General features: G+C 37.6%; 2 protein-coding genes across 2 annotated transcripts; both read right to left on the bottom strand.

The window, feature by feature from the left end:
• Positions 1-9,864: 9,864 nt before the first annotated feature.
• On the bottom strand, positions 9,865-11,945 carry LOC116179413 (UPF0764 protein C16orf89 homolog). The gene is made up of 2 exons (XM_031499205.1): positions 10,286-11,945; positions 9,865-10,100 (listed from the first exon to the last, which is right to left on the bottom strand). The coding sequence occupies exons 1-2, from the start codon at positions 10,440-10,442 to the stop codon at positions 9,865-9,867; spliced, it is 393 nt and encodes a 130-aa protein (XP_031355065.1). The 5' UTR covers positions 10,443-11,945.
• Positions 11,946-12,093: 148 nt separating this feature from the next.
• Positions 12,094-14,021, bottom strand: LOC116177912. Its single transcript, XM_031497087.1, has 3 exons — positions 13,783-14,021; positions 13,481-13,733; positions 12,094-13,009 (listed from the first exon to the last, which is right to left on the bottom strand). Exons 1-3 carry the CDS (start codon positions 13,934-13,936, stop codon positions 12,991-12,993), a joined length of 426 nt encoding a protein of 141 aa, XP_031352947.1. The 5' UTR covers positions 13,937-14,021; the 3' UTR covers positions 12,094-12,990.
• Between the last annotated feature and the right edge of the window lie 2 nt (positions 14,022-14,023).

Raw genomic sequence — 14,023 nt, 5'->3', positions numbered from 1 at the left:
TTCATTACCAACCGCATCGTAGCCTTGACCCTACCTGTTAGATAAAATAATGTCAATGCTATTAAAAGCTGTAATTAATGCAAAGTACGTGTACCTACAGGTTGCACGCGTATACCTGCCTAAAAAGGTAAAGGTACCTTAGCTAGGTAATAACGTGATCGAGTCACGTCCTTAGAAGATTACTCAAGTGCCTTATTATCTACTCAATGCTGGATTAGTAAACCGTAATTCCAACGTTAACTGAACTGAACTTGACATGACAGTTATGTAGGTTTCGCGGCACTTTTTCACTTTCGGCAAGAGCGTTTTGTTTTCTACTATAATATTTTTAAAAAAGCCCGTGCGGAATGTGCCCTACGGCGATAAGATACAAAACGTGTCCCGCATAAAATAATAAATGATTAATTAAACTGTTTAGCCTCACATCGATTTTAATCAATTAAAGCTATCATAGCAAAACATGTGCCATATGTCCAAGTTAATTAGAAAGCATTAAAGTGTACCTACCTAATTATATTGATTTTTACACCAATTTAAATAAAATTAGAAAAGTTTGGTGGCCCCCTTCTTAGAATATGTTGAATTAATGCAATATATTCATAACCGTCCATCGCATCGCAAATTGGGCCGGCGCGAATAATGCCACCTTAATTATTTAATTAATTGGTGTAACGTACACATGCATTTATGTACTATCTAATCGAATTATCATACTTCGTAATGCTCTTGAGATATAATTAGAGCATATTATACAGTATGTAACAAATTGCATTGTATTTTACACTCCATGGGCAAGTAAGCGACAAGACACGATTAATTTTAATTCACTCTGAATAATCTAGATTGGATTGGTTTGAAATTAAAACTGCAGTCGTGACTGGATTTTTTTCAAATAATTAACGCCGTAAGGTTAGTGGCTAGACTCGAAACCTGTTTGGTATTTTCGCACGTTAGACTTTAAGGTTTTAATTGTCCATAAAACAAGTTGTTGTTGGCAAGTAAATTTATTCATGCGTCGGTTTTCTTTTCAAACCGGCCGTAGGCAACACGGTCCTTTGGTACTGTCGTTCTATACCGATCGATTCTACCTACTTACCTACTCGAATGAGCTGCTACGAGTCTGTAGTTTAAGCGAATTTTAATTAATTTACCTCAATACATGACAACGTCCAGTTCCATCCTCTTCTTATGCTTCCCTCTGATAAAAATGTCTAAATTCCGCATGTCCAATTCCTCGCCACTCCCATACTTGCTTAAAACTACATGCTGCTTTGCCGATTTTGCATTTTGTAATTGGTTCACAGGTCCATTGTAAAATTTAGCGTCGCTGCGTTCAACCAGAGTTCAGTTGATTTTGTTCGAACTTTAATTGCCAAGCTTTGTGTAATATTTGTGCCATAACAAAAGGTAATAATGTACTTAATTTTACTTGTAACTCGTCGTTTTATTGTAACTTGTATTGACTTCAGCTGTTTGTAACTAGGGGTAGGTAACCCCTGAATTTGTTTGTCATTTAATTGTTTTACTTTAATTGTTATCCTTATTTCGAATTGTTTATACCATACAGAGGTAAATACTGGAGTGTTAAAATTACTTAGCGCCATTCATCTCGAAATACAACTTCAGTTTAAGTGTTACCGTATCCAAGCCCTTCAGACACCTTCTGGATTGGATGCTCGACTTTATGTAAGACACTTCGGAATGTTATTTTTCACAAATGGGAAAGGAGCGGAGTTGCTTTTAAGTCTATTTGAGGTGGCTACTTTTGAGTGGATCAAATTTTGTATTAGATTAAAGTCGGATTTAAATTATTCAAATTCAAGACTTACTTCCTCGGATTGTTAATTTTTGTATATTGCTCCAGATTGTTCACATATATTTATCCTCCGTGAACCATGATTCAGAATTTTCTTCGGACTGTAACTGTAAACTGTAAAAGGAAGCAGGTGCGTGGCTCTTCGTAAATAAATCATTAGCCAGATTTGCATTACGCTTTTTTACGTTTTATCTCTCCCTTTCAGGGGTGGATGGGGCCGGCGAGATACCGGGAACTTTCCCGGTGGGCCGGTAGGATCCATGAGCGCTTTGCGGTTGGCAGCGTCACTCAAATGAAAACACAAAACAGAGATAAAGCCAGGCCAGGATTTCTAAGGTGACGGTGCAAATTAAAAGTTATCAAAGTCCTCGTGTCCATGAATAAGATCTTGTTGAAGGCTACCACATTCCCTTTGTCGGTACCAATCTCCGACGTCCCGTTCATCCGCATTTTAGTGGATTTTACTAAAAATCCTCCACAAAATAGTACCTACTCAATTTTAGGGACACTTCTCATAGTTCCAGCTTCTATTGGCGACACGAGAAATAGAGACCGCGATTCAAGCTCTTAACAAACTTTTGGGTGACCAAAGTTGACTATCGGGCATTACAAAACAATCGGACCAAAACTGTAGAAAAATCACCACGTTAGTACAACACGCTCGGGGATGGCGCTCAGATGTCGCCGACTGCATATCATGTAGCCCCGCCCATTAAGTTGTTGCACTACGCCGGTAGGTACATGTACCCTCCTCGTCTTCCTCCAAGCGTTTTTCTACAGACCCGCATTTGTTGCCAACCAACGAGCGAGCCGGCTCAAGTGAGATTAAAAGAAATAAAGATATTCAAATGAGTGGAAGATCATTGATCATTGCTATATTCAGACTCTTAAAATCAAGCCATTGAATCGAGTAAAGGTAGACTTTCACAAAATATACAGATTTATGTATGGATCGTTCCTTTTTAAATTCACATAATTTCCCTGATATTAAAAATGAAGTATTACCCAATCATCTACTGGAAAAACGTTGGGATGAACTTGCAACACCTGTTCGATTACGAGAAGAAATTTTAAGATCCTGTCGGGGATTTCTTGAAAAAAAAAATGTATAAAAATTGTCGGCCACATTGCTTTCGAACGGTACAGATAAAAAACAAAATGTAGATGAATTCTCTAAAAATGCAGTTTGTGATAGTTGTCAAAACTGTTCTATATGCTGTTATAGTGCGATTACCAGTAGAATTTATTTCAAGAAACATTGTAGCGAATATTCCAGAAATCCCGAGGCGCCATGAAAGAAGACGAATCGGCGATAAAGAGCGAAGACAGATGTGACGCAATCTTTCCGGGAAATACGACGTGTTTGTTCGAGAACATTCTAGAATACTCGGGAGCCTTCGAGAAAGAGAGACGTTTGCTACATAAGCAAATCGAATTGCGTTTCGGTCAGTTCCAATTTCAAGGCCGAAGTAATGGATAGTACGTGCTTATAATTACTGTTCCATCCATTTTAAGACTTATAAATTAATTAATGGATTAAATAATTAATTATGAATAAATAAATTACGTACTTAAATTTACGTTCTAATTTTCGGCACTCGCTAATGCCAATCAGTACCTGTTAACTTATTCTTTCGCAATTCTGAAATGTATAAAAAATCGATTAAGGAACAGATTGTGTAACAATAATCTAGAAGGATTTTTATGTTGTTGGGAAATAATTATCAACAATAAGTGTTGGAAAAAGCATTAATGTTTTAACGTTAGGGCGCATTGAGCACCCCCTCCCCCACCCACAAAGTGGGTCGATAGGTAGGTATATTTCACGCCTCACGGACCGGTTTATGGTCCCCATCCACCCCTGCTCCCTTTAGTAACGGAAAATATGTAAATAAATAATCACGTCATAGCGCAAGCAGCGTTGCCATGTTAACTTCCATTTTAGTTCAGCTACACAGCTTATCAAATGTTGTGCAACTCCGTCTTAGGCCGGGCTTAACTCTGAGCTCAGCTTCTCTCAGATCATACAGTAGATGGACTGCTATTGGCCCTATGCATTGAACTGTAAACTCTATAACTGGAACGGCAACGCGTGCCGCCTAACGTAGGCTGTGGTAGGTATCCTCATACTTGTTTGGCACGTTGTTTGTATAATCATCGTCGTCTGGCACATTGTTTTGTAAAACGCATAAGCGCCACGTGAGTGAAACACGATGAGGTATATCTACCTCTACCCTACCCATCTCTTTCGTCACGGTGCCCTTGCAACATTTGTTTACGGGCGATGCCATTCCAGATACGAGTATCTAGTTCAGTGGTCTTATGGTTTCCATACAAAATGGGTGGTAACGGACAGAGGGCACCGTAGTCGTGTAAACACCACTCGCGGCGCGTAAAGAGCAGCTTCTATAACAAGAGCGTAGTACGGGAAGCTTTAAATACTCTTGATTATCTTCTATACGGCCACAAATAAGAACAGGTTTGCTTTTTAGATATACGTATGCGATTAATTATTTGACGTTTGCTAATTTAAAGTCAAATCGTGTCTCATCGGACAACTTCGGACAGACTCGTTTACCTTGAAACTCACAAAGGTATAGGTGTATAGTGCCGAACCTGGCTCAGTTCAAGGCCGCTCGCCACCTGGTGGTGACCTTGGAAAGTAGGTCAAGGTGACGTGCCACATGGATGTGTCCTTAGAAATTAGGCCAAGGTGAAAGTCGCACGCCACGTGGGCGATGATCTTAAAATTTAGGTTAAGGAGGTAAAAATCGCGTGCTACGTGTGCTTTGACCTTGGAAACTAGGTCAAGGTGAAAGTCCAATGCAACGTGGGCGGTGACCTTGGAAAATAAGCCGCGGTAAAACTCAAAGGGCAAGCTGTAGTGATCGTATTTCAATTTTGGGGTGTCAAATTATATTTACAAGGTTAATGGCCTCAATTGATGTGGTATTAAAATTAAGCGCATTCAATGTCATTGGCCCCATGGTGTTAAATTACATGTTCGAAGTCTCCAAGGTCAATGACTTCAAGTGTGTTGTCAAATTAAGTTTCCAATATGATCTAAGGTCAATGACCTCAATGGTGGTGTCGGAATTAATGTTCAATATCATCCAAGGTCAATGGTCCCATTTTTGTGTCGTCAAATTACAATTTCACTGGCATACAAAGTCAATAACTGCATTTACTCATTGATCCCATAAATTTTAAGGCCATCCGAGTGTATTAGCTTCATAAATTTTCAAGGTTATCCGAGGGAATTGATCTCATTATTTGTAGTGTCAAATTACATTTTCAAGGTTATCCCGAGGTCATTGGCCTACATTCCTAACCCAATTTTGTTGAGTGTTGTTCTCTGTTAGTAGCCTTGTGGCGATCTTGGACAGTAGGTCAAGGTCATGGCCAAAGACACTCGCACGCGCTCCCCGTTCGCCCCTGGTAGTAACCTTCAAGGATTCAATCAAAGGTCACTTCACGTTTCCTTTAATCCAAATGATCTGTATAAAAAAATCTTTGACAATAACTGAGAACGGAAAAACCGAAAATTTCAAATTTCGGTTTCATTTTCCCTAGTTTAAATGGCCGGAAATCGACGATTCTCGTTAGCGTCTTATATGGGCACTTTTTCTGGAGAATCTGAATCTGATATCAGCATTTCCATAACACGCTATATGTAGAAGCTGCAAGCTACTACTTCCTTATTTCTTATGGACGCCATATTGAATTTTTACGGAATTAGATATAGGATAAAAAAGCAAAATAATTACTTTTTTTCACTACTAGCGTCTGTTTATTAACCTTTTTTCTTGTAAAGTAAGCTATTTCGGCAGTTGTTCAAAGTGGTTAATAATGTGGACATTATTAAGTAGTAGTCAATAATGAAAATTTTAGAAAACACAACCCGAAATTTTGCTCGGTGCCTAACGTTTAGACAAGTCCTCTAAAATGAATAATTGCCACCATCCGTCATTTCCAGAGAAATTACCGACATAAAAATATCACATTTTGAAAAAATTGGAAGGAAATTATTCGTACTTTCTTGATTGACATGTTAAATTAATAAACAAAACATTCACAGATTTCGCAATCCTTGCAACCATCGGAGACATTGGAAATGATAACCGTATAACGCCATATGTGAAACACAAATAACCCTTATTCACCCGGGATCACTTAATGAGAAATGAGAAATATTGGTTGGGGAACACCACATCTTGTGTTATTAATATTTCAACCCAATTCGAGATTATGGGATAAGGGATTCTGAACGTTTGGTTTACTTGTTTCGCCCTCTATCTCATTCCGTGAAATCCAATATGGCGTCCATAAGAAATAAGAAAGTAGTAAAGTAAATAACCTGTAGCTTCTACATCCAGTAGCGAGGAGCGTATTAAGGAAATTCTGATAACAGATTCAGATCACAGGAAAAAGTGCCTATCGAAGGTGGTAACGGGAACCGTCCACTGTCGTTTAAGCTAGGGAAAATGAAAACGAAATTTCACACTTGCAGTTTTTCGATACCTCAGTTATTTCCAAAGATTTTCCAACAATTTCAAATGCGTTTTTTTAGTCTCAAAAAGGAGAACTTGGCCCGCAAACCTACATTGTATCTCTCACCGTTACGAAGATCCCAATGGTAAGTGAGCCACGAATTTGAACCACCCAACTATACTGTAAACCCCCATTCCAGATAAACTTTCCGCAATGAAGTTATTGGGTAAACTTGATAATAAAAAGATTGAGGCTTTTTTCTATTCCAAATGCCAATTGCCAAAGAAATACTTGGAACCATTTTTTGGTAAAGTGTTGAAGTTTTGATTCTAGTTCCGGATCCCCTCAAGAGTTCTCAAAGTTTCTTCAATAGGATAACTTATAATAGGAAAAATATTAAGGATTTTTACAATCTACCTATAGGACTTTTTTAACCTTTTTATTTTGGTAGAATTTTAAGGTGCTGTATTGTGCCGGATGGCCTTTTTACACTGACGTTTTAACAACGATTTACCTATGATATTTTATATCTCACGCGATTTTATAACATTTTCAAAGGAAATAAAGTTGAGAACACAAGTTATGCAACTATATCAATTATGATTTTATTGTAAAAGTTATCTTGTGTATTTAGTAAACCTGTAAACCATAGTCAATATTGGGATTTTTTATTTCATAATAAACAGATCACTTTTGAGTTGACACAATGAGGATCCCCCACAGCTTCATACGTATCCACGTATGAAGGTAGCCCCCAATATTTTCAAAATTGGAATTTTATGACTGAATTGTCAGAACTCTATGTTTATGAAGAACAGGGAGTCCACTATCTTTCATTAAAATTGCAAAATTTTGTAAATGATGATGGGCGAATTTGACCTAACCGTAGGATTGCAACGGGGAGTTACTTAAGGATTCATTCGTGGGCCTCATCTGTTTATGTTTTGCATTACGCCATTATAGAAACACCACTAATGGCAAAAATCCCGTAAAGGGCAACGAAACGCAAATATTATAAAATACGGAAAGTCGTAGCAACATTGCGGTTGAATTCTCAAAGCGGGCGGATGTGTGCAGCCGCAACGGTTGAACTCCTGATTACGAATTCAGAAATATGATTATGAGCGTTATTAAGAAAAAACAACTTGTCAGAAGGATTGAATTATTTTCGCATGTTTAACAATTCTAATGTTGGCATTATGTAAATCAGTAGAAATTAACTATCACCGGCGATCTTAAATCTAAAATAATGTAATATTCATTAAAACAATTTGTTCGTTCTAAATTTCGAAATGCGCGAAGAGAAATAAATTAAGTGGGTAAACTATGCAATCAGGCGATGTAAAAGATTCAATTCCCATTTTGGTTTAAACGAAAGCCAACTGTTACATTAATTTCCTAATAAGAACATAACTAAGAGAATTTTCCTTGTGAAGTTATGGTATGAATCACGGTGTTACAGATCCATTTTGGGGTCAAGTTTGAAGATAAATATAATTGGACATTAACCTTCCTCAATGTGCACATGTCACATGTGTCCAAATGCTTTATTTAGCATTTGTCTTGGCGAGGGATTGGTTCGTAATACTTTTATAGTGAATTGGTTAGGTGTAGATTTACTTTCAATTATGGTCACAGTTACTGTTCCGAAAATGTCGGGCTACCTACGGATATGGTATCATCATAAAAGTCACTCATTTCTCGTTCATCAAACAGCTCTGATGCTTGATATGCAACCAACAATGCGGTTCTCGAAATGATGTATTTCAGCAGTGTATGGCGAGGTTCTGAAAACTACTAAGATGTACGAGGTTTTCTGGTGACTCAAAATAAGGTTTCTAATGCATGTAGGATGTTATCGTAAAAGATCTTAGAAAGTTTCTAAACGAATTCTAAGATTTAAAAAGATGAAAATTTCAAGGACCATTTCAACGATGTGGGAAACAGACAATTTTTAAGAACATATTTCTAAACAATTCTGCCAAGATTTCGAAAGAGAGAAGTTTGCAAAAAAAGGTGGATGAAGGTTTTTCCAAAAAGATCTCTTCAACATTTTGTAGCTAGGTTTTCAGAAAGATTTAAAGGAAGTTTATGATTTCTACGAATCCTTAGCAGATTTTAACATTTCCAATATGAATTTCTAAGATGGCTTTAAAACTAGTTTAAAGGTTTTTAAGAGCTTCATAAGGACATATTTTTACTGAGAATAGGTGACACTAAAGGCAAACTTAGATTAATTATTTTGATTCTATTCCAGCAAATATTCTAGAAATCTAGAGCAACAACGGTTGCGCGGACACGGACGACTCGGCTCCGCGCAACTCGGCACCGGAATACTCGGCTTTCGGACGACTCGGCTCTGCCATAACTCGGCTTTAGGACTTTTCGACTCTGGGATTACTCGGTTCTGCGATGACGCGGCTCTGCTATAACTCCGTTTCAGGACTATTAGTCCTTGGTGGTAAAACAATTCGTAAAGTTGAAATTTGTATGTGCATAAAGAAGCCATACGAACGGAGGGTTTTTTTCAGAGCCGAATGATTCTCGAGGTGCCGGGTAATGCTAGAGCCGAGTTATCCCAAAGCCGAGGTATCCTAGAGGCGAGTAATTCCAGAGTCGAGTAATCAGATGAACAAGCATTTCAGAGCGTATTTTCTTGATGGTGAAGATAGTGAAAGCGCATCCGGGAGAGATTACGCGTTAAACCACGAGAGCATCGTGTTGCGCGGTCAAAAAGTTAATTAAACTAATTAATTGATTGAACCAATTGCCGCCAAAGGTATAGCGGTGCAATACCTTTTTACAAATGTTAAGCAGCGTGGTGAATCAGTTAAAACAGAAAGGAAAATACACAATACGAAGCAATCTAAATCAACCATCCGTAAATTTTGTGTGTTTGAGGAAGAGATATAAAAAATTCATTTAATCAATCCAAAGAACTTTTTTTGCATGCAGTGTGTTTTTGGGTCGCTAAAGAACTGTAAAGTACTGTCGTACCAGAGATCAAGCGATCAGCGATCACAATTTGTTGCGTAAATTCGAGGCGAGTAGTTTAATATACGTACTGCATGAAATCGAACTGTAGGAGTGGACGTGAAATAAGTAGGTAAATCAAGTTCTGGACGTCACAAATAAAATAAATCGCGATTGCGGATAAGATCAACGTGAATTTGACTCGTGAATCCTAAATTTAAGAATCGGGACATAAACAGTATGGCGTAAATTGTACAATCACTTGAAAAGGTCCGAGAAAAAGCCTGCCTTTCCTTAAGAATTCCAAGGATTGAGCCAACTGATTTCTCCTGGTTCGACAGCAGCCCGTGATCGAGTCGAATACCTACCCATGAATGTTGATGTTTTTAATACCGTAAAATAAGGTAACGCATTTTGTTTATTTTTATGTTCAATCCATTACCGTGCCTTCAAGGGCAAGACGGAATTAAAACAGCATATGAATTATGATGCTTCTTCTGTCAAATTCCTGCGTAACTGCTTTCTATGGTAAAACAATCAAAGGTCATTGATTCAATATGATACTTTTTATTAATCTCTAAAAATTAAGACATTCGCATCATTTTGAACAAAACATATCTTAAATTTAACGACAAAGCGGCTGCCGCGAGTCCCGTTGCGTGATTTGAACATCCGAACGATATCGTATTCGCTGATCGAGAGCTTAATTTGTGGGTGTTCGCATGTTTGTAACATCCTTGCGCTGTTTTCCAGTTTATTATGGCTAGTGTCCAATTTTGTTGCAGAAACTCTATGTAGCCTTCCATCCCGCAAAGGGCAACTGCAATTTATGTATATTTATAAATATCAATACACTTAATTTAAAGATCATTTATTCCCGAAAAGATTCTCTTTAAATGCTATTGTAGACTATTGTAGGTATAAATAAATAAATTCGGGTTTAGTTTTACAGCGAAAATCTTATCCCACTAAAAACATTACAAATGTATCATTGCATCAACCAACCTTGTTCCAAAAATATGTCTTGTTGTGGAAAACCCAGGCCTTCATTTGTACGCGCTTCCCTTAGGATGAGTGCGCAATAGAGTTCTTTGTACCAACAGAAAGGCAAATAAGAGATTTTTATTTTAGAAAACTTAGGAAAATGATTATAACATGACATTTTTACTTATACCATTTTTCTCGGTATACTAGCAACTACATATTATTATAGTGTAAGTCACTATCATATTATTTATCATTTGTATGGTGATTAGATTCTAAAGTAGTCTGGTGCTGCGATGATCTGTTCACCTAGATCGTCTCTCTCAATAAATGTCTTGTAGCCCGTCAACAAAAATTGGATGGCAAATAAAAGTAAACAACGAAATTTCACCATAAATCGGAAATTTTCCATTTGTTAATGGACAAAATAAGCGGCGCTTTTTTAAACTGTCGCGTGTTGGTCCTTCCTTCCAACCTCCGCAATTGCCTACAAAAAGCTCGCGCTATTTATGAATAAGACCTTGGACGAATGGTGCAAAATCGAAACATTTGGATATCCCAAAACCACTAAAAAGGAAACCTATAGTATTTCTGGACAGCGAACCATGAACCAAATCTGCATTTGAAATTCGACGCGACGGGATAATTACATCGGACGACATTCAAGGAGATATGTTATTGACTAAATCTTTATTATTTCCGTTTTGTGCCAATTATCGGTGAATTAAATTATCCTCGTATGGTTTCGTAGGCCTTAATCAATGTTATTTAATGATTTGAATGTGCTTTTTACAAATACTCGTTACATTGTTTACTACGATAAATTTAATTATCTGACCAGTAGGGGACCAGATATTAATCCAGAACCGTATTCCAGATCCGATCGTTTATTAATTATTCTTGTACATTCCAGACAGATACGAGAATTACCTTTCCGTTTATTTTCCAGACAGTCAATAGCTTTTGGTTTAATTCATTTATTATTATTATTTTCACCAAACCTGTTAATTTTTGTTTAGTTTTGATTCCTTCGCCCATCTTACTTGCCTAGCTAGCCATCACAACAATTCGGGTAGGGAAATAGCTTGCCGATATCCGTTACCTAGTACCTACCGCAGTGATTTATTGGGTTCGTGTCTTAGGTCGGTAGACCTGACTCGAACACGAGTGATATAGTCCTCCGTGATAGCCCAAAGATCTATCTGCCTCCTTATAAGGGTTGTCTGAGTCGCTTATTTGGAAACCAGAAGGGTAGTACAACATCCGTTTTAAGGAAGAGTACGTGATTTACATCCCTGTGTAAGGGTTCAGTATCTAAAAGAACGACAACGTGAAAGCGTTCTTGATTTGCCACACTTCCGGAATAAGTTCACGGTTGTAATTAATTGATTCAGTTATACAGCTAATTAATCAATACGGCCCTAACGCAACCACTTGACGCACTACTGTAGCAGAGGAAAAGAACACTGGGATGGTTGAATTTTTTTTTATGCACATTCGACATTTGGCAGCAACAGTAGAACTGTTCACGATGTCTACAAACAGGCGCCGCCTCACCGGCGCCGTTCCACCAAAAGATGTAACGCAAGTTGCATAGATAAATAATAAATAAATTCTTTTTTCGTTGTTGTCGCACTCTGCTATTTTGCGTAGCTATCGATACACATAACACATGCACCAAGACACTTGCATGTGCTGCAAAAAGTGTAAGATTACTATAACCCCCCCCCCCCCCCTCCAAATTCCAGTGTATATCCTTATAGTTTCCAGTTTTGGAAGTGAACATAGGGTACGTACATACTTCAAACACTCACTTTTTTCTTGGTACGCCCCCCCCTCCCCCCACAAAGCTTTGTTGGTATTTGTGCGAAAAGTGGGCGAATTTCAACATTCCATTTGTTTCACTTAGGCTGAATTTAAAGTACGTGTCCAGGCATGATACTACAAGTAGTATCATGGTGTCCAGGCGCAATTTGCATAAAAGAACATGTATGATTTTGTAAAGTGTGTAGTATACTTCCTATCATGTTATATAAATTTAAGAAATTGGGGGGATCCACTTTCTTTTTGACATGCCGAATTTCAAATTTAAATTGCTAATTTTAATGAGCGAGAATTGTTTTCCTGTGCTTGACTGTTACATTATTGTGCTGATGCCAAATGGATTGGAACGGGGTAAAGCAGACTTTCAGAAAGAGAGGAAATCGTATCATTCAGTGAAGATTCCGATAAACCGACAGATCCTGCCACCTTCTATCACTAATGAAGAAAAATCTATCCCACAAATATACAAAACCGATGCTGCATGTGTATGTGTATTATTATGATCATGGACCATCTACGTTACACAGGAAACGCTTTTTTTGTATAACTTTTAAATTAAAGGTTATCGCTTTAGAATCTTAAATTAGACTGTTATAAATGCAGATGTAAAGCATGACTTTCGTTTCCAAAGATCATTACACTAGGATAACATCTGGTAACACAAACACGATTAGCGTCATCAGTTCTTGTCCGGAACTCTTCTCATGCACTCTCCTCAAATTAGTTCCGGTTCGTTTTAACTGTTTTTGTCAGTTTTGTACGTGGTAAAAAATTAGTTAGACGTCTAAATTTTATTATGTGTAAGTACATACTTACCACCTAGGTACCCATTGCAAAGCCAAAGCTACTACTACTTATGGCACCGTGCGGCCTCCCGTCCAACCGTACTTCCCCCTCCGCTGTCACAAATTGTGTACGCCACTGAAAATACAGGGTGTGTCAAAAAGTAGATTTTGATACCAAAGTTGATTTTTAAAATGGAACAGTATTTTTTTAAATCCATTTTCTGTGTCAAATTCTGCACATAATAAAAATAATTCGAAAGTGAATTTTAAAAAATACTGTTCCATTTTAAAAAATCAACTTTGGTATCAAATCTACGTTTTGGCGCATCTTGTATTTTGTCATTAGTGAAAGAGAAATTATGATAGACGTGCGCGAGTATTTTTTTTAACCCGCCACCAGATTTTTAAGAATTTGTTCCATATTTTAGCCGCTCACTGTATATTTGAATGAATCCTATTTCAACTAAAAATTTTGACTCAACAGGCTTTCATTTTGGCATCATGAAATAAGGTGGAATCGGAGGCAAGAGGGAATCTGCCACCAAGAAGCAGTCTCACAATTAGTAACGATGAAAAGACACAACTTATGGTATGCGTACGAACATACCTATGTGTCAGTACGTAGCCTACATCCATTCGGTTTCCAAACATGAACTCACTGCAGACCATGCTCACTTTGCAAGCACCATGTAAAAGTAAATTTATTAAAAGCTCAATTAAGCAATCGTCAGAAGACGTTCCAATGTATTCAGCAGTTTTTCCATTATCAAGTGTGCCGTACACACCCAAATCTTCCAATTGATTGTCTATACAAAAGTCTTTCAAAGTCCACAGCTGGGCATCCAACAGGAAATGCGCAACTAAAACAATCTCTGATTAGCTGATCTGAACACAATATGGCTTACCTACATAGCTCGTTTTTTGGCGAATATTCTGTTGTTGTCAATATTTTCTTGGACAGTCGTTGGCAGCGACTGATAAGAACTTCGACATCTCTCCTGGATTTTCCATGCAGTGAGCTGGTAAGTTGAGCTGAAAATACACTTTTAGAGAATCCAGGCATACAAAATTTAATATTATTGTGATTATATAGAATTTAGTTTTACTAAATTGTGATCCAAGAAGTATTACGTTCTTTTCATTCGTAATT

Source organism: Photinus pyralis, unplaced genomic scaffold (assembly GCF_008802855.1).
Source record: "Photinus pyralis isolate 1611_PpyrPB1 unplaced genomic scaffold, Ppyr1.3 Ppyr1.4_LG8, whole genome shotgun sequence".
Taxonomy (NCBI): Eukaryota; Metazoa; Arthropoda; class Insecta; order Coleoptera; family Lampyridae; genus Photinus; species Photinus pyralis.
The sequence above is the reverse complement of the archived record's forward strand: the minus strand, read 5'-3'. Positions and strand labels throughout refer to the sequence as shown.